At 45.4% G+C, this 19,908-nt stretch overlaps 1 protein-coding gene across 1 annotated transcript in view; it reads right to left on the bottom strand.

The window, feature by feature from the left end:
• RNF169 (ring finger protein 169) overlaps nucleotides 1–16,107 on the bottom strand; it is an 81,065-nt gene extending 64,958 nt beyond the window's left edge. The window contains exon 1 of the mRNA XM_030199995.1: nucleotides 15,654–16,107. Coding sequence (XP_030055855.1) covers nucleotides 15,654–16,068 — 415 coding nt within the window. The 5' untranslated portion in view covers nucleotides 16,069–16,107. The remainder of the gene's footprint in view (nucleotides 1–15,653) is intronic.
• Between the last annotated feature and the right edge of the window lie 3,801 nt (nucleotides 16,108–19,908).

Raw genomic sequence — 19,908 nt, 5'->3', positions numbered from 1 at the left:
ATAACTGTCAATTCCAGATGCACCATAATTCTCACTTTAATCAGAGGAGGTTTTGATGCAAAATGGCAATGTTTTGCCATACTTCTAGTTGACTGTGCACATCATATGAAGGAAACCTATGGCTAAACATGAAAACTTGAGATTCATAAACTATGACTAGCATCGGTGCCAGCTTCTGAGGTGACTTGAGGTTGCTCTCGTGTGGTCAGCAGATGGATACAAAGTACTGCTGTATTTTTTCTGTGAGTGGGATAGTTGTGCAAGAAATCCCCACATCAAGAGACTGGCTGCCCTCAATGGAGCCTGGGGAGAGGGGGAAAAAAAAAAAGTGTTCAGCATCTATTGCTTGTCGAAATTTAAAAAAAAAAAAAAAAAAAAAGACACCACTTACATATCAAGTTGGATCTAATAAACTTTGCCATGGACAAGACAAAAGCAGCCTTCCAGTACCTCCATGGAAAATTTTCCAAGGTTAAGTGATGCTAAGAAAGGAAGGCATCTGGACCTCAGATTCGTGAACTTCATGATGCATTTTATCATGCACTCTGAGGCATGAAAGATCACATAGAAATTCATTTTTCCAGTTCTCTAAGAAATAAGGCATACAAGCAGTTGCAGCAAACAATTGAGACATTAACAAGATATGCACCATTTCAAGAATACAAGAAGTGCCAAGTAAACACTAAATATGTACCTTTTTATAATCTATATGTATAAAAATATTTTCACAATTTAACACCTTCTTGCTGATTTTTAAAGTTTTACATAAGGAGGACAAATGAAAATACCATGTAAAGCATACAGAAGAAAAGACCTAGGTTTAGTATGATAACAGTATACATAAAATGTAAATATTTTAGAAACAGTAACCAACTGTTTTGTCATTTATCAGCACATCAAAATTCATAGGTCATTTGCTTTACAAATAAAAATGCGCTTCCAAAAAAAGGAACACCTATACAACAACCTGTAGACTAGTGATATGAGAAAAGCCAAGGAAAAAAAGTACAGCAGAATACTAAAGAACATGTGATCTATGCAGTAAGGGCGGGGGGGGGGGGTGGAAATCCATTAGTTTCCTAATATCAGCTCCCTAAACTAAGATAGGAATTTTCTGAATTTTAACAAGCTTTTGAAGACAGAACCTTCCTCCTCAGATGAGGTATAAGCAAAAGAAATATTGATACTATAAAAGAATCAAAGCTATTTAAAGATCTTTCAAAAGAAAACAGCTGGCATTTTATTTTTTCAAACAATCCTTGAAAAAAAAAATAAAAAAAGATACAAAATCAAGTGCTAAACATTAAAGGTAAGGACAAGTTAAAGAAAAGCAAAGGGTTTTTTTTAAAGCAATATACAGAGAGATACCCACTAATAGGGGTATTTTAGCAGCTGATGTCACAAAGTCCCACCACTCCATATTGTACATAAGTAATGCCACACTGGGAAAAGACCAAGGGTCCATTGAGCCCAGCATCCTGTCCATGACAGCGGCCAATCCAGGCCAAGGACACCTGGCGAGCTTCCCAAACATACAAACATTCTATACATGTTATTCCTGGAATTGTGGATTTTTCCCAAGTCCATTTAGTAGTGGTTTATGGACTTGTCCTTTAGGAAACCGTCCAACCCCTTTTTAAACTCTGTCAAGCTAACCGCCTTCACCACGTTCTCCGGCAACGAATTCCAGAGTTTGATTATGCATTGGGTGAAAAAAAGATTTTCTCCGATTTGTTTTAAATTTACTACACTGTAGTTTCATCGCATGCCCCCTAGTCCTAGTATTTTTGGAAAGCGTGAACAGACGCTTCACATCCACCTGTAACACTCCACTCATTATTTTATATACCTCTATCATGTCTCCCCTCAGCCATCTCTTCTCCAAGCTGAAAAGCCCTAGCCTCCTTAGTCTTTCATAGGGAAGTTGTCCCATCCCTGCTATCATTTTAGTCGCCCTTCGCTACACCTTTTCCAATTCTGCTATATCTTTCTTGAGATGCGGCGACCAGAATTGAACACAATACTCAAGGTGTGGTCGCACCATGGAGCGATATAATGGCATTATGACATCCTCACACCTGTTTTCCATACCTTTCCTAATAATACCCAACATTCTATTCGCTTTCCTAGCCACAGCAGCACACTGAGCAGAAGGTTTCAGTGTATTATCAACGACACCCAGATCCCTTTCTTGGTCCGTAACTCCTAACGTGAAACCTTGCATGACGTAGCTATAAATCGGGGGGGTTTTTTCCCCACATGCATCACCTTGCACTTGCTCACATTAAACCTCATCTGCCATTTAGCCACCCAATCTCCCAGTCTCATAAGGTCCTTCTGTAATTTTTCACAATCCTGTCGCGAGTTAACGACTTTGAATAACTTTGTGTCATCAGCAAATTTAATTACCACGCTAGTTACTCCCATCTCTAAATCATTTATGTTAAATCTTTTTTATTGCAAGGTAAAGTAAAACACATTGTTACAGAAACGCAATAATCAGAACTTGTTTTATATATACTTCCCCTCCAACTAACCCCTTTCCCTCCCCCCTCTCCCCCCTACTCCCCTTCCCCCCTTCCCCATCCCCTTATTGCTAGTCTACAGAGTACCATTAGTAGTTCAATAGTCTACTCCTAGCTGTCGGAGTTAGTGTGTGAAGAAATGTGTTCCATACAACTTGAAACTGTGATCCAGCTTTGGAATTAAAGTCCGCTATCCCCATTCTCTCCAACCTCAATAGTGCTATCATGCGCGTCCTCCACTGAGTCCGCGTGGGACATTGTCGAGACAGCCAGCCAGCCATGATCACTTGTTTGGCAACTATAATTGCTTTCTGAACAAAAATTGTAAATCCTGCTGGGATTGGATAGATGAATTTTGGGTGTCCCAGCAATAACCCAGAGTCATATTTCCATTGTGCGGACCACAGGCCAGAGACATATTGGATCAGAAGTGTCCAGAATCGCGCTACACCCCTGCAACTCCAGAGCATATGTCCCAGTGTGGCTCCGACTTCTCCGCATTTGGGGCACTCTCCCCACGAGGAGAGCCCCATGTGGAAAGCTCTTCTCGGGGATATGTAGAGGCGGAGCGCTATTTTAAATTGCAGTTCCCAATGCATAGTCATGCTGGTTTGTTTCCGTATCTTTAACAGGTGCTCTTTAAGTTGAGATGCCGTCAAATCTAATTGTATGTCATTTTTCCACATGGCCAGTAGCTTATTATAATCCAGTTCTTCTGCTGTATCTTTAATATGTCTGTGATGGAATTTGAGTGGAATCTTTTGTTGCGCTGTGAGAGAAAAGGCTGAAGTTAGTTCCTCTTGAACGTCCTCTGCTAAGTCTTCCCACGGCAAAGATTGCACATAATGCCTCAGTTGGAGGTAATGGAATTTGTCCGAGGGACGTAAAGAGTATTCTTTCTGTAGTTCCGGAAAGGATTTAAGTTTTCCCTCCGGGGTAACAACATGTAGTAAATATCGCATCCCACTGCGTCCCCATCTCTGAAAAGCTGGATATAGTAAGCCAGCCTCAAAGGCCGGATTTCCACATATGGGTAGGTATGGAGTGGTCCTCGCTGAAAAGTTGTGAAGTTTACAAATCCATTTCCACACCATTCTTGCTGTCTTCATTATTCCAGAAACTCTCAAAATGTAAGGTATCTGGGGCCCCCTTACATGTAAGTAGGTACTAAAATGTATTTCAGGGTGCTGCTGTAGTTCAAGTGCTGTGTTTGTGAAATCTTGAGTTCCTCTGAACCAGTCATTTATATGGCGCATGCCACTGGCCACTGTCATAAATTTGATGTTCAGGAGTCCCAAGCCGCCATATTCTGTCGGGATACATAGCACTGAGTATGGGAGGCGTGGTTTTTTCCCCCTCCATACGAAGACCTGCACTGTTTTTATCAGTTGTTGCTCATCAGTCCTCTTTAAAAAGAGCGGGAGGGTCTGAAATGTATACAGCCATCTAGGAACTATGACCATATTGACCAGGGCAATTCGTCCCATTAGAGAAAGTGGCAGCGCCCTCCAGGCCAACAACTGTTTTTTTGTGTCCCGCAAAAGCCGCTGTACATTGAGTTCATAAAGTTTGGACAAATCCATGGGGATGTGGACTCCCAGATAGGTCAGCGAGATCCGCGCCCATTGTAGGGGAAAAGTTCCAGGCCAGGTTGTTTGTATCTCCGGGAGCACTGGAAGTGCTGTGGATTTGTGTAGGTTTAATTGGAAGCCAGAGAGACTCCCATATTGTTCAATGATCTTTAGTAATCGTTCTAGGGTTCTGGAGGGCTCCCTCAGTACCACCAATAAGTCATCTGCGTAGGCCAGAATTTTTATTGTATGACCCACTAATGTAACCCCTTGTAGGTCTGGGGCTGCGAGGACCGTTCGTATCAGGGGCTCCAGAGACAATAGAAACAGCAGGGGAGACAGGGGGCAGCCCTGCCTGGTACCTCTGTAAATCTGAAACTCTGTCTCCCTGATACCATTCACCAATACACTCGCTCTGGGTTGACAGTATAGAGTTTCTACCGCTTGTGTAAACCACCCCCTTATACCCATCTTTTCCAATGTTTGAAACATGAAGTCCCACCCGACCCGGTCAAAGGCTTTCTCAGCATCAAGACTCAGAATCAGGGTGGGTACCTCGTTTTGTCTACTTGCTGCTATTGTCAAAAGGAGCTTCCTGACATTATGTACCGCCTGTCGGCCTCTCACGAATCCCACCTGCTCTGTACCTATCAGTGAGGGCAAGCATTGTGCCAGCCTATCTGCCATTATTTTCGCCAATACTTTTGTGTCTACATTTAATAGCGATATCGGTCTATATGATTCCACTTTGTCTAAGGGTTTCCCTGGTTTAGGAATGAGCGTTATCAACGCTGTGTTCGCATATCGTGGAAAACTCCCTTCCTCAATGACCTCTTGGAAATATTCCAGGAGTGCTGCTAAGGCTTTACCAGGCAGGATTTTATAGTATTCCCCAGAAAAACCGTCTGGGCCCGGTGCAGACCGCAATTTTAACGCTTTGACCCCCCTCTGCAGCTCGGACATTGTCAATGGCTGGTTTAAAGTTTCCAGCTGTTCCTCCGTTAATTTGGGGAGGTCTATGTGCTGCAAATAATCTCGTATTGCATGTGCGTTTGGAGGTGATTGCTTTTGATATAAAGTAGTAAAATATTCTGTAAATGTCTGTCCTATCTTTCTATTGTCAGTTATGAGTTCTCCCTTATGGTTTTTTAGGGAGGTCACCGTCCGTGGACCGCCTACAGTTTTAATTAATCGCCCCATCATTCTGCCTACCTTGTTCCCAAACCTCTCTAATTTGTATTTATAAAACAAAGAAGACTTCACCTCTTTCTCATGCAGCAGACTATTTAATGCTACCCGAGTGGCTTTTAAATTTTCCAGGGTAACCAAAGAGGGATGATGTAAGTGTATCTTTTTAGCCCTCTGTAGCTGTCGTTCTAAGAGTAATATGCTAGCTGCTTTTCGTTTATTCTTAACGCTACAGTAAGCTATGATAGCCCCCCGCAGAACTGCCTTTGAAGCTGACCAGAACAGCTCAGGTTGGAGATCTGCATGTATACCATTATGCTCTATGTATTGCTCCCAGCTCTTTTGTACATGCGCCCGCAGGTGCGGGTCGGTATGTAGATGAGCCGGATACCTCCATCCTGTCCCCCCCTTGAACTCTGACCTAAGCTTAAGGTCTACCCATACCAGGGCGTGGTCGGATATTTCTTCGGGACCTATGGTTGCTGCCTCCACCAGATGAAACAAGGGACGGGCCAACATAATATAGTCTATCCTGGCATGAGAGCCATGTGCCCTTGACCTATGTGTATAATCGCTCTCCCCAGGGTGGAGCACCCTCCACGTGTCCACTAAATCTAACGTTTTATTAAACATTTGGAACTCTCGCGCCCTCGTCCCACGGTAGTCGGAGGCCAGGATATTAGTGCAATCTTGACGAGGGTCTATAACCGCATTAAAATCCCCTGCTACTATCAAATCTCCTCCCCCACTCTGCAAACATCTCCCGGCCAGATCTTTAAAGAATGCAGCATCAAAATTATTGGGCCCATATAATACCAGCAGCAACAAGTTCCTCCCTTCTAGCCACACTTTTAGCAAAATAAAATCCCCTCTATCCCCCCTTTCCAAGATTGTAGCTTTATAGGGGAGTCCTTTTCGAAATAGTACAGCAACTCCCCCCTTCCTACCGCGAGATGGGGAGGCAAATACTTCGCTAACCCATGATTTTTGCAGCTTTAAATGTTCTTTCTCCGTGAGGCGGGTTTCCTGCAAGCATGCCACATCAGCTTTATGTCTTTTCAATGCTGATAAGATCTTAGATCTTTTAATCGGGGAGCTTATTCCTCCTACATTCCAGGTTACAATTCTAGTGGACATGCTTACTAAACTCACCATTTTTAGTGATCTTGCCCCCCAACTTTACGGTCTCTCGCTGTTCTTTAACTGTAAGATTCCCCCAGCTCTCCGACCACTCACCCCAACTACCCAAGTTGCCTAAGTGTTTCATATTACCCCATTGATCTCTAACATACAGTGATTTTAAACTTCTGGTACTCTTTGATTTTGAACTGAATAACATCCCAAATCCCAATCCCCCCCTTACCCCCCACCCTTTCTTCCATCCCTCTGCCATCATCCAGGCCCAGACCTGCGCCTGGGTACGGCTAGAGTCCACCTGAGTAGCGAGGGGCCCTCCTCCCCGTATGATTTAAATTTCCTGTACTTACTGCTGCTGCTATATATATTATTCTCCGACTCACAGCAAGCGTTTTAGAACTTTCAATCACCCTCAGAGATGCCCTTCTCCTGTAATCCAGTCTTGGCTTCCTCTGATGTTTGGAAAGTGTGCCACTGTCCTTGTATCAGAACTTTTAGCGTAGCCGGGTATTGGAGCCTAAAGCGAATTTGTTTCTGTGCTAGCATTGAGCATATCTGATGGAATTTTTTCCGTTGCTCTTGTACGCCAAAGGAGTAGTCCTGAAACATCAAAACTGGGCGCCCCTCGTGTGTTAAGTCTCCCCTCCTAATCTTAAATCCATTCAGTATTTCCATTTTAGAGCGGTAGTTGAGCACTCGCGCCACTATGACACGAGGTCTCTTTTGACTATCAGTTTTGCGTCCCACGCGGTGTGCGCGCTCAAGTACTAAAGGCCCAAGGGAGTCTGATAAGGCCAATTCTTTAGATAGCCAGTCTGTGAGCCAAGGCACTAAATTTCTGTCCGGTATGTTTTCCGAGATGCCTACAATGCGCACATTGTTCCTCCTGGAGCGGTTTTCTAAGTCCTCCAGTTTATCGTAATGCTCCTGGAGCTGTTGTTTAATTTCGCGGATGTCCACGCTATAGGCCTGTGAGTCATCTTCTAAAGCCGAAACCCGCACAGAGAGATCTTCCGCGCGGGTCTCCAGTCCCTCCAACTTAGCGTGGAAAGTGTCTATTTTTTGTTCAACAGTGTCCCACCGAGGCTGCCAGGCCTTCGCCACCGCGGCTGTTAGTTGCTCCAGTTGCAACGTCGAAAATGCTTGTTCACATTGTTGTGGTTCGCCCGCCATTTTAGACTCGGAAGCAGGCAACTTAACCTTTTCTTTCTCTTTTTTCCCGGTCCGAAGCGCCATTCCAATCGGGGTTTTGTTCAGGTATTTGTCCATGCAGTTATGCTGTAGCCGGCGGCTATTTTATTAATGTTTTTTGAGCAGTATTTTTAAGAATACGGGGTTGAGGCCCACGAGCTGCAGCACTGCACGTCTGCTCAGCTCATCGCATCACGTGGACTCCCTCTAAATCATTTATAAATATATTAAAAAGCAGCAGTCCTAGCACAGACCCCTGAGGAACCCCACTAACTACCCTTCTCCATTGTGAATTTTTAACCCCACTCTGTTTCTTATCTTTCAACCAGTTTTTAATCCACAACAGGACATTTTCTCCTATCCCATGACCCTCCAATTGCCTCTGTAGCCTTTCTTGAGGTACCTTGTCAAACACCTTTTGAAAATCCAGATACACAATATCAACCGGCTGCCCTTTGTCCGCATGTTTGTTTACTCCTTCAAAGAACTGAAGTAAATTGGTCAGACAAGACTTCCCCACACAAAAGCCATGTTGACTTGGTCTCAGTGATCCATGTCATTGGATGTGCTCTGTAATTTTGTTTTTAATAATAGCCTCTACCATTTTCCCCAGCACCAACATCAGACTCACCGGTCTATAATTTCCCGGATCTCCCCTGGGACCTTTAAAAAAAAAAAAAAAAAAAAAAAATCGGCATTACATTGGCCACCCTCCAATCTTCCGGTACCAGGCTCGATTTTAAGGATAAATTGCATATCACTAGCAGTAGCTCCGCAAGCTCATTTTTCAGTTCTATCAGTACTCTAGGATGAATACCATCCGGTCCAGGAGATTTGCTATTGAGTTTGTTGAACTGCCCCATTACATCCTCCAGGTTTACCGTGAAGTCAGTAAGTTTCTCTGACTCATCCTCTTGAAATACCATTTCCGACATCAGTATCCCACCCAAATCTTCCTCAGTGAAGACCGAAACAAAGAATTCATTCAATCTCTCCACTACGTCTTTGTCTTCCTTGATCGCCTCTTTTACCCTTTGGTCATCCAGCGGCCCAACCGATTCTTTTGCCGGCTTCCTGCTTTTAATATACCGGAAAAATTTTTTACTGTGTTTTTTTTTGCCTCTAATGCTATCTTTTTTTCGTAATCCCTCTTGGCCTTCTTTATCTGCGCCTTGCATTTGCTTTGACACTCTTTACGCTGCTTCTTGTTATTTTCAGACGGTTCCTTCTTCCATTTTCTGAAGGCGTTTCTTTTAGCCCAATAGCTTCCTTCACCTCACTTTTCAACCATGCCGGCTGTCTTTTGGACTTCCGTCTTTCTTTACTAATTTGCGGAATATGTGTGGCCTGGGCCGCCAGGATGGTATCAGCATCCATGCCTGTTGTACAGTTTTTACCCTCTCAGTTGCCCCCCTACATTTTTTTTCACTCTTCTCCTCATTTTATCATAGTCTCCTTTTTTTAAAGTTAAACGCTACCATATTTGACTTCCTGTGTATAGTTACTTTAAGGTTGATATCAAAATTGATCATATTATGATCACTGTTATCAAGCGGCCCCAGTACCATACCGTCCCTCACCAGATCATGCGCGCCACTAAGGACCAAGTCTAGAATTTTTCCTTCTCTCGTCGGCTCCTGCACCAGCTGTTCCATAAAGCTGTCCTTGATTTCATCAAGGAATTGTACCTCTCTAGCATGTCCCGATGTTACATTTACCCAGTCTATATTTGGATAATTGAAGTCACCCATTTAACATTCACAAAGGTTACCTGCAGCTTTTAAATTCAAAAGTGAAAATTAATAAGCTGAAACACATACAATTTTAACAATTTTAGTTATACCAAAACAACTGCTTAACAGCAAGTTTTAGATTGCGATTGCCTTTAGATTCCAAAACCTATTGGAAACAGGGAAGTAGCAGCCCTACAAAGACTTAAGACCAAGCTCTGCCCATCTTCATTAAAACCTATTAACATTTAAAGACTGCAAACATTTATTAGAAAAGGGACATTCTATTCTGCTAATCACCAGAAGTCCCTACAATTCATCAGTGGTACAATACAAGAAAAGTTGTAGCTTTTAAAGCTCTGTGTGGATTACAAAAAAGCTAGGCAATCCAAAATATTATATACAATCCAGCATGGCACCGGAAGATTAGACGGTGCCAGTATAATGTCAGTTTTTAAAAGGGTTCCAGGTGTGATCTGGGAAATTATAGACTGGTGACCCCAAAGTTAGTGCCGGGCAAAATGGTAGAGTCTATTAGAAAGAACAAAATTACAGACCATACATGGATTTAGTCAAGGGAAATCTTGTCTCAATTTACTACATTTTTTGAAGGAATGAATAAACATGTGGACAAAGGTGAGTTGATACTGTGCATCTGTCAAATGCTTTTGAAAAATCATAGCACCTCATGAAAGGCTCCTGAGGAAATTAGGAAGTCATGGGATAGGAGGTAGTGTCCTATTGTGGATTAAAAACAGAGAAGTTAAATGGTCAATATGCTCAATAAAGGATAGGTAGTGGGGTTCCCCAGGTGTCTTTGCTGGGACCACTGTTTTTTAACATCTATAAAATGATCTAGAGATGGAACAACTAGTGAAGTAATTAAATTCGCTGATGACAAAGTTACTCAAAGTTAAATTCAAAGAGGATCACGAAAAATTGCAAGAGGACCTTACAAGACTGGAAGATTGGGCATCCAAATGGATGACTTTTAATGTGAGCAAATGCAAAGTGATGCATGTGGGAAAGAGGAACCCAAACTATAGCTATGTGATGCAAGGTTCAACATTAGGAATTGTCGCTCAGGAAACGGATCTAGGTGTCATTTCTGATATGTTGAAACCCTCTGCTCAGTGTGCAGTAGCAACTATGAAAGCAAATAAAACGTTAGGAATTATTAGGAAAGGAATGGAAAACAAAATTAGTTATAATGCTCTTTTATTGTTCCATGGTGTGAATGCACCTCAAATGTGTGCAATTCTGTCATTGCATCTAAAAAAAGAATTAGAAAAAGGTACAGAGAAGTGCAATGAAAGTGATAAAGGGATGGGATGACTTCCCTTTGAAGAAAGGATCAAGCGGCTAGGGCTCTAACTTGGACAAGATAGCTGAGGGGAGATATAATAGAGGTCAATAAAATACTGATAGGCAGATCAAAAGCAAATGCAGGGGCTGGAGGCCAATAACACCATACTAGCACCAACATTTGGTCCTGCCCAATGATCAGGGCTGGCGTGCACATGTAACAAAGCTCGCCAGCTCTGAACACAATGAACATGCAAATGCATGCTAAACAGAGCATTACCTATTCCACCTGCAGAAATCCCACCCTGATCAAAATTAATAGTGTGCATAAATCTGCATGCTATCAGTTTTGATCGGGGCTTTCATTCCCCACGATGTTACGGTGCTAATTTTTCAGCACAGCACTGAGAATTTGATCATCAGCCCCGAGTGGAGTGAACAGGTAGATGAATTGTTTACATGTTACAAAAATAGCAGAGCTACACCATACACCTGGAATAAACTTCCTGAATCACTACATCAAGCTCTAGCTATCAAATTCTTGCAATCTATTCATAACCATCTCAACTTCAGGAAACTACTGAAAACCAACTTGGTTAAGAAGGCCTATCCCCCGACACAAATTAACTTTCTACTTCCTGCGACACAGAAAAGCTATGGACCATACTGGACTTCTATCACCACCCCCTCTTTATTTCTTTGTTGATCTATGCTTATGTTTCTTCCATGTTGATTTCTATATTGTGTATTTGTATTTTATCGAACCGGAGCCTGCCTCTCCTGTATTGTGTAAGCCACATTGAGCCTACTACTACTACTAAACATTTCTAGAGTGCTACAAGGGTTACGCAGCGCTGTACAGTTTAACAAAGAAGGACAGTCCCTGCTCGAAGGAGCTTACAATCTAAAGGACGAAATGTCAAGTTGGGTCCTAAGATTTCCTGAATAGAGGTAAAGTGGTTAGGTGCCGAAGGCGACATTGAAGAGGTGGGCTTTGAGCAAGGATTTGAAGATGGGCAGGGAGTTTATTCCAAGCATGGGGTGAGGCGAGGCAGAAAGGGCAGAGCCTGGAGTTGGCGGTGGTGGAGAAGGGTACTGAGAGGAGGGATTTGTCTTGCGAGCGGAGATTACGGGTAGGAACGTAAGGGGAGATGAGGGTAGAGAGGTAAGGAGGGGCTGCAGACCGAGTGCATTTGTAGATTAGTAGGAGAGCCTAAAACTAAGTGGGAAAATGTGGGATATAAATGTGTTAAATAAAAAATAAATAAATCTAGGCTAAAAGCCCACCTTTTGAGGCTGCTTTTAACTCCTAACTCTTATTCACTTGTTCAGTACCCATGTCTGTTTTCTCACCTTCCCTTATTTGCCAGTCATGATTAGATTGTAAGCTCTGTCAAACAGGGACCATCTCTTACATGTTCACTGTACAAAACAATGTATGTCTAGTAGCACTATAGAAATGGTAAGTAAGTAGTACAGTGAATTACAATAATCTAGCTGGGGAAGCATGATTTTAGAGTTCTGCCTCAGGCAATCCTCTTTCTTAAAGGGATGATCTTATAGCACGCAAAAAAATGTTGCTTAGTGCTCCTGCCAATCAAAAGAGATTTGAATCTAAAATAACTCCAAGAACTCTTGAATAACCCTCAATTTTCAAAATTTCACCCGAGGCCAATGACATTTAATCGGGACCTTTTTGATCTCACCAAAGCACAATATCTTTTTATTTAACCATAAAACATATCCAATTTCCCATTTGTCTAAAGGAAATATAGGGGTCTGTTTGTTAAGCTGAAGGAAAACAACATCCATATATAACAATTTCTACCTCATAAAACTTATTGCCTAAAGAACTTTGGGCCAGATGCACAAAGCTTACTGTGCAATTAACGATTACTTCAGCCTGATTCTAGCCAGTCTTAAGCAAGCGATTATGTAGCTAGTAATGCACAAAGGGGTTTTCTGTGGCTCTAAGGTGTGCCATTAATAGCCACTGAGAACCCCACACAAATGTATTTTAATGTGTATTGCGGGGATGCAAAGATCCTTAATTTAAGGAGCAAATTTTATAGCTGCTCTGGAGCTGAGAGGAAGGAAGCACAAACAGGAAGCTGCAAAGGCTGCCTGCTTGGGCTTCCTACCCCTCACCTCCTGGCACTCCTCCTGGCATGTGCAGGGGAAAGAGGGGGGGAAGAATCAGGAGCCACTGGAACACCAGGGAAATTTTTTTTTTAAAGTGTGGAGTTGGGGGGGGGGGGGGGGGGGGGGGGAGGGGTCCACAGCATATCAGAGCTGTCAAATGCATTTGACAGTCAGACTCGCAAACAGCAAATGATACACAAAGGGGATCCCTGCAACTCATTCACGTTACCCCCTTTGTGCATCGCTAAATTTACCAAGGCAGCTGTATTTTACGGCTCCCTTTAATGTCTAAGGGCCTGATCCACAAAGACGTAGAAAGCGGCTCACCCTGAGGAACCCCACAACCTGGGTTCCAACTAAATGATCTCCCGTTATGTCCCTTTACACTGTTCAATCTGTTCTTTACAAATTTTTCAAACCAAATTAACATAATTGCCATATTGGGTCAGACCAATGGTCCATCTAGCCCAGTATCCTGCTTCAACAGTGGCCAATCCAGGTCATATGTACCTTGCAGATACCCAAACAGTAGCAACATTCCATTTTACCAATCCTGAGGCAAGCAGTGGCTTCCCCCGTGTCCATCCAACTACGGACTTTCCCTCCAGGAACTTGTCCACACCTTTTTTTAAACCCAGTTACGGTAACTGCTGTTACCACATCCTCTGGCAGTGAGTTACAGAGTTTAACTATTCTTTGAGAGAAAAAATATTACATCCTGTTTTAAAAGTATTTCCATGTAATTTCAAGTGGCCCTTGATCTTTGTACTTTTTGAAAGTGAAAAAAAAAATCTATTCACTTCTACCTGTTCTACATCACTCAGGATTTTAAAGACCTCACTTTGCCCGACACACCTAGTTCAGATAAAAGTATAGAGTGATTTATGGCAAAGACAGCTGATATACCAAACTGTAATAATACAGCCTGTTGTCCTCAACTTAAATGTCTTTCTTATAAGCAGTGTTTTATGTGCTATGTAGTAGTCTGAACCCAGATCACATCTTGTGTAAGATGTCAAAACGTTCTTATAAAATTCAGCAATAGTTTATTAACTGAACTCTAATAATTTTGCCAATCTTATTCTGTATTAATACCATAACCCATTGCCTTCCTCAAATCAGATCTGGGTTTCACTATCTCTTCTTTAGCAAGAATGAATTAACCCCTATGGTCAAAAAATGTACATCACATTCAATCATAAACTCTGATGTAAAATGATGCATTTAGTCTTGCGTTTTGAACATGTGCTCAGTGAAAATGCTTACACAATTTAAATTATCTAATATTTTATTTGGTATGGTATAGCATTATTTGAAAATTTTTTTTATTAAGAATGCTACATAGATAACCTTTATGTAAGGCTGGAACATACTGGTGTTTCATAGGTTATTTACAAAATAGTAAAACATGCCCATTTGACACAAATGAAACTGGCATTAGCAAGGTTATCCGAGTTCTAGCTTGGCCCCTCCCTCCCCTCTGAGTTCCATGCCCCCATTCTCCCAGTTCTCCGCCTGCTCCTTGCCTTCCTGCGTGCTGGCCTGAATTTAGAAGTTCTTACCTCAGGGTCTGCCGGCAGCAGTAAAACGCAAACAGGCACGGCGCTTCAGCCTGCCTTCCCTTCTGTCTCAGCTCTGCCTCTGGTCCCGCCCTTTGATACAGAAGGGAAGGCAGGCTGAAGCGCTGTGCCTGCTCACCTTTTACTGCTGCGGGCGGACTCCGAGGTAAGAACTTTTAAATTCAGGCCGGCACGCAGGAAGGCGAGGAGCAGGCGGAGAACTGGGAGAAGAGGGCGGGCAACGCAGGTCAGGCTGCCACTCGGAGGGGGGCCTGGAACTCAGAGGAGGGGGGGGAGGGTCTGGAAATTGGAGAGCAGGGGTTGGGAGGGAGGGGAAGATTCTCCCGTGATGGAATCCCTCACCGCCAACGTTGTGTGGCTGGCTGGTTTCCCTTCCCTTTCACTGATCCTCCCTCTGTCATCACATTCCGACGTGAGGGCAGACCAATGGGAATTGTGTTACGAACCCAGGCATCCAGACGTAGAACGTTGGAGGTGCAAATTATTATATAGGATTCTCATTTTTTTTTTACAAATTGTGAGGGAAGATAGTGCTACAGACCTTTCCTGGTAACGATTTCATCTAATCCCCCCCCCCCCCGCCCAACTATGTCACAGTTCCCACTGTGGTTCTCCTTACGTCAAAAAGCAAACCCACTCTTGTTTCAGTCTAAACAAGCAATAGAGAAAGCTACTAACACTTTACAAATTATTACATTTGTATCCCACATTTTCCCAACTTTTTGCAGGCTCAACGTGGCTTACATAGTATCGTAAGAGTAAAAATGACGAAACTTAAATCTGAAGCACAACAATTCTTCTCCATGCATCTGATATCTTATATCCCAATAAACCCCAACGTCCAGTGCCTTTAACTAGCAGCTAAGCAGAACAAGCTTGTCAAACACCGTTTCCAGCGCTCCACCCATTTATGGCTATGCTGGTCCATCACATCCTTTTCAAAAAGTGGGTTTCCTTGGATTCGGGGGGGGGGGGGGGGGGAGGGGGGATATAACGGTTCTGAGCTCTCTTTTGCCACTGGCCCGCCAGATTTTTTTTGGGCTTCCGAGTCTGACGAAGGCCGGAGGAGGCGGCCCTGTCGGTCCCCTCCCAGATGAGAGAGGGAAGTACAGCCCCCCCCCACCACCCCCAAGAAAACAGTGACAGAAAGAAGTTCCCTCCCTCCAAGTCGGACGGACCATGAGTGAGTCACTTCCCCAAAAGCCCGGGCCGCTAGCGACGCTTTCCCGCCCGGGGGCCTGTGAGGAGACAAGTTTGAAAGGGGGGAGGGGGAGGGGGCGGCACCTGGCTCGTCGGACGGCGGCTCCAGCCCGGTCTCCTTCTCCAACGACAGCCGCCTCCGCCGGCAGCGCTCGGGGTGGCTGAGCCGCACTCGCTCCCACAGCTCGCCGTCCACCAGCGTGTTGTCGCGGGCGCAGCGGCGGGCCCAGCTGGAGACGCGCAGGCGGCAGAGGGGGCAGCGCAGGCTGACCAGCTCCACCGTGCGACGGAAGCAGGGCAGGCAGAGCGAGTGGCGGCACGGCAGGGTCACCGGCTCCAGCAGGATCTCCAGGCAGACGGGGCACACCGACTCCTCCAGCGACAGCAGCGCCGCCGCTTCCTTCGGGGGCCGCGCCCGCGACAGCGCGCCCCGCTGCGGCTTGCGGATGCCGTTCCTGCCCAGCGCCGTTGGAGGAGCGCTTGGGCCCGCCGCCGCCATCTTGTCAGGAGGTTTGAAACGGACTCTCTCGCGCAGTGCGCGCGCGGAGATTGGGCAACGCGTTGCTTGGGTGGCGCCGCCCACCTTATTAATATTCAGCGGAAGGGTGCGCGCGCGGAGATCGGGAAACGCGTTGCTTGGGTGGCGCCGCCCACCTTATTAATATTCAGCAGAAGGGGGCGCGCGCGGAGATTGGGGAACGCGTTGCTTGGGTGGCACCGCCCACCTTATTATTCAGCGGAAGGGTGCGCGCGCGGAGATCGGGGAACGCGTTGCTTGGGTGGCGCCGCCCACCTTATTAATATTCAGCGGAAGGGTGCGCGCGCGGAGATCGGGCAACGCGTTGCTTGGGTGGCGCCGCCCACCTTATAAATATTCAGCGGAAGGGCGGGAGGCATGTGATGACTGGCTGGGAGGAGTTTCTTCTCGGCTGATGTCTGTGATCAATATGGGAGCGTGTTCTAGGTTCCTGCCCCCGCCCCGCCCCCTCTCCTCCGCGCGGTAGTGATTTTTAAAATGCGACCCACTGACTGGCTGCGAGAGCGAAGCCGCGGAATGTTCAGCAGTTGAGTGTCACAGATTGAAGTGTTTACTTTTGTGCATCCTTAGATGAGTCACATACGATGGGCTTTGCTGGGCTTTGCTTTTCCCAAGATCGCATGCTCTTTCCGAAAACAGTTTTTTTTTGTGTGTAGAGTGGTGTGGTAGCCGTGTTAGTACTACTACTACTTAACATTTCTAGAGCGCTACTAGGGTTACGCAGCGCTGTACAGTTTAACAAAGAAGGACAGTCCCTGCTCAAAGGAGCTTGGTAAAAGGGGCCCTGAGGCTAGTGGTGCCAGCCAGACTTTGTAGATCTATGTTCTGCCTTTGGCAATCCAGTTTAGGATGGACTGGAAAGGGCTTCAAGGGCAACTTAAGTAGCCGGAACCGAGGATGATACTGGGCAGGCTGAAACACCAAGGAAAGATCATGATCAAATTTATATCAGGGGGTTCATTGTTGATTTAATCATGAATTGATAATGATTGACTGCTGGACAGACTGAATGGACAGTTCAGGTCTTTACAGGGCCGCCGAGAGATTGGGCCAGGCCCGGGACAAGGCCACCCCCGGGCCCCCCCCCCACCCGAGGTCACCCCCTCCACCCGCCACTGGGCCCTCTCTCCGCCCCTGGGCCCTCTGCACTGACCTTAAGCACCTCACCTTCGAAAGCGCAAGCAGCGGCAGACCACTCCTTCCTTCCGTGTCCCGCCCTTGCGGAAGTTACATCAGGCAAGGGCGGGACACGGAAGGAAGGAGTGGTCTGCTGCTGCTTGCTGCGCTTTCGAAGGTGAGGCGCTTAAATCCAATGCCAGGGTGGGCCGGACTGCGGCGGTGGTGCCGCCCCCCCCCCAGGAGGCCCGGGGAATTTTGCCCCCCCCCCTTTCGGTGGCCCTGGGTCTTTATCTGCCTTTACTTAGGCCCAGATGCACAAAGGTCACTGTTAAGAATTCCTCTGTATTTCCAAATTGGTACAAATTAAAGATTTACAAATACAGAGGGATTCCCAAAGAGAACTGCATGCAAATGAGCTGCTCATTGCTTTTGCGAACAGGCTTATTTGCATGCAATATGGGGGAAGCCAGTCGGCCAGCTGTGCATGCGTAGAGCAGCCCATTGCTAAGCGTGACTGCTCTGCACATGCCACAGCAGCTGTCAAACACGCAGACCAGCTGCGTGTATGATAAAGGTAGATTTTTTTTCTTTTTTGGGGAGGGAGACATCGCAGAGCTTCTGGCCTTTAACGCGGCACAGCTTTGGCAGCTTCCGGCATCAGAGTGAGTAGCAAGTGGGTGTGTCTGGGGGGAAGGTGAAGGGTCCTGTCTCTCCACTTCGGAGCAGTGCGATCTGCTTGGGCAGGTAAATTAGCTGTGAATTTTTTCACAGCCTTCCGGTTAGGCAATACCATATTCATTCATAATAATAATCCCCAAACCACACTTCCCAGTAGCTCAGAATAATGTCGGGCAGTGACTTTCTGAAGTTGCAGCGGGCGATCGCTGGCCAGAGCTCAGACCTCGGCACCCAGCTAGAAGGGAACAGGTGTACGGTGCAGACATGCAAAAGAGAGGAAGCTCTGGCTTATTTCTCTTCTGGGGATGTAATCAACTTAAAGGAAGGAGAGTTGAATGGTAAACTATTACTACTACTACTATTTAGCATTTCTATAACGCTACAAAGCATACGCAGCGCTGCACAAACATAGAAGAAAGACAGTCCCTGCTCAAAGAGCTTACAATCTAGTAGACAAAAAATAAAGCAAACAAATCAATTAATGTGTAGAGGAAAGAGGAGAGGAGGGTAGGTGGAGGCGAGTGGATACAAGTGGTTACGAGTCAAACTATGCAGTAGTCGCTCCTGCGGGGAGGGTTGGGATGGGCAGTTGCTGCACCAGAGAGAGAGAAAACAGAGAAGAGGGGAGAGAGAAACAAAGCAGATCAGCTTCCTTGCACCAGCACAAGCAACAGACGGTCTACAGCTCACAACAGCCAGGCATTACCGAGAGCTCCAGACCTCCTGTTAGATTTTCCACATCACATTGGAAAACGGTTGTACATCGCCTTGCTTACACATCTGTGTAGTAATTAGCTCATTATAATAGCTTGACATTCCGTTTTTGTTAGCTACTACCGTGATACGAAGAGCTCAGAGAACCCTTTTGTGCATGTCTCGTTTTACTCGCTTGCTAAACCGGCTAGACCTGGTATAAAAACCACATTGCTGGCTCCTTAGGTTTAGTGCATCTGGGCTATGTGACAATGAACGCTGCAGCTCAAAAAGTAGTCTCTTTTTTGCTTGATGAGTGATATGGTGTGGCACCCTGTTAGTCTACTTTTAACAGCAATAAATAGAAATAAAAGAAAACAGAGAAATAAGAGGATGAATATCTTTATTTTCTTTTGTGTGAGTTAATCAAGTCTCCTTTTTGAGAAGCATCAGAATTGGGAAATTGGAAACATCCATCAACTATTTTATAAGTGTGTGGATAACTACGTCTTTCATTAGGACTGTCTGTTACGCTCAGGATCAAGGAGGTTAGATACCTGTTTGGGATAGTGCATTCAGCAGCATCCGCATCCCCCAAACACTGCCACACACTAATCAGCAATAAAATAGAGAGAGCAAGGAAGTTCAGCTTTTAGAGCAGCTCCGGGACGGGGCACAGTGCAGCTGCGCAGACTGCGTTCAGCCAGTGGCTCGTTCGGTCGCGTGACGTCAGGCTGAGTGAGAGCGGAAGAGAAAGTCACCAATCAGAGCAGAGTTCTTCAGGGGCTTGGTTAATGAATATGCAGGCATAAGGGTAGGTGGGGCCGCTGGTACTAAGGTGGCGCATGCGCTCAAGGGGTCCGCAGCTCAGTCTGGACAAGTCCCGGCAAAGCACTGAAGTCAAGGCTGGATGAAAACAGCTGAGTTGGTGTCACGTGACTTGTAAGTGGCTCGCTTGCTCTGTTTCGGTTCAAAATAAAGCCCCACCCCAAACAAGTGTGCGATACTTGTCAAATCGCTGCAGCCTGCCCGGTGTTTTGTTACAGTTTCTGCCCTTTTGATCGATGGTGCTATATACTGATCCGCATACGGATAGTGCTGTGTTGAATATGACACTGTAGAAGCAGAAGGATGGACTGTGCCCCCAGTGCCCCCAACCATAAGTGTAGATTGCTTGCTTACTTTTAAGGGACGGTCACGGGATTCAAAGGGGAAGGAAGTCATATTGGCAGTAGGGGGGGGGGGGGGGGGAAGGAGGATCAGGTCAGCATTTAACACCAGAATAGGGAAGGGACATGGCATGGGACTTAA

This window comes from Microcaecilia unicolor, chromosome 4 (genome assembly GCF_901765095.1).
Source record: "Microcaecilia unicolor chromosome 4, aMicUni1.1, whole genome shotgun sequence".
NCBI classification, from domain to species: Eukaryota; Metazoa; Chordata; class Amphibia; order Gymnophiona; family Siphonopidae; genus Microcaecilia; species Microcaecilia unicolor.
Note: the sequence above shows the minus strand (reverse complement) of the source record. Positions and strands in the feature narration are given on the sequence as shown.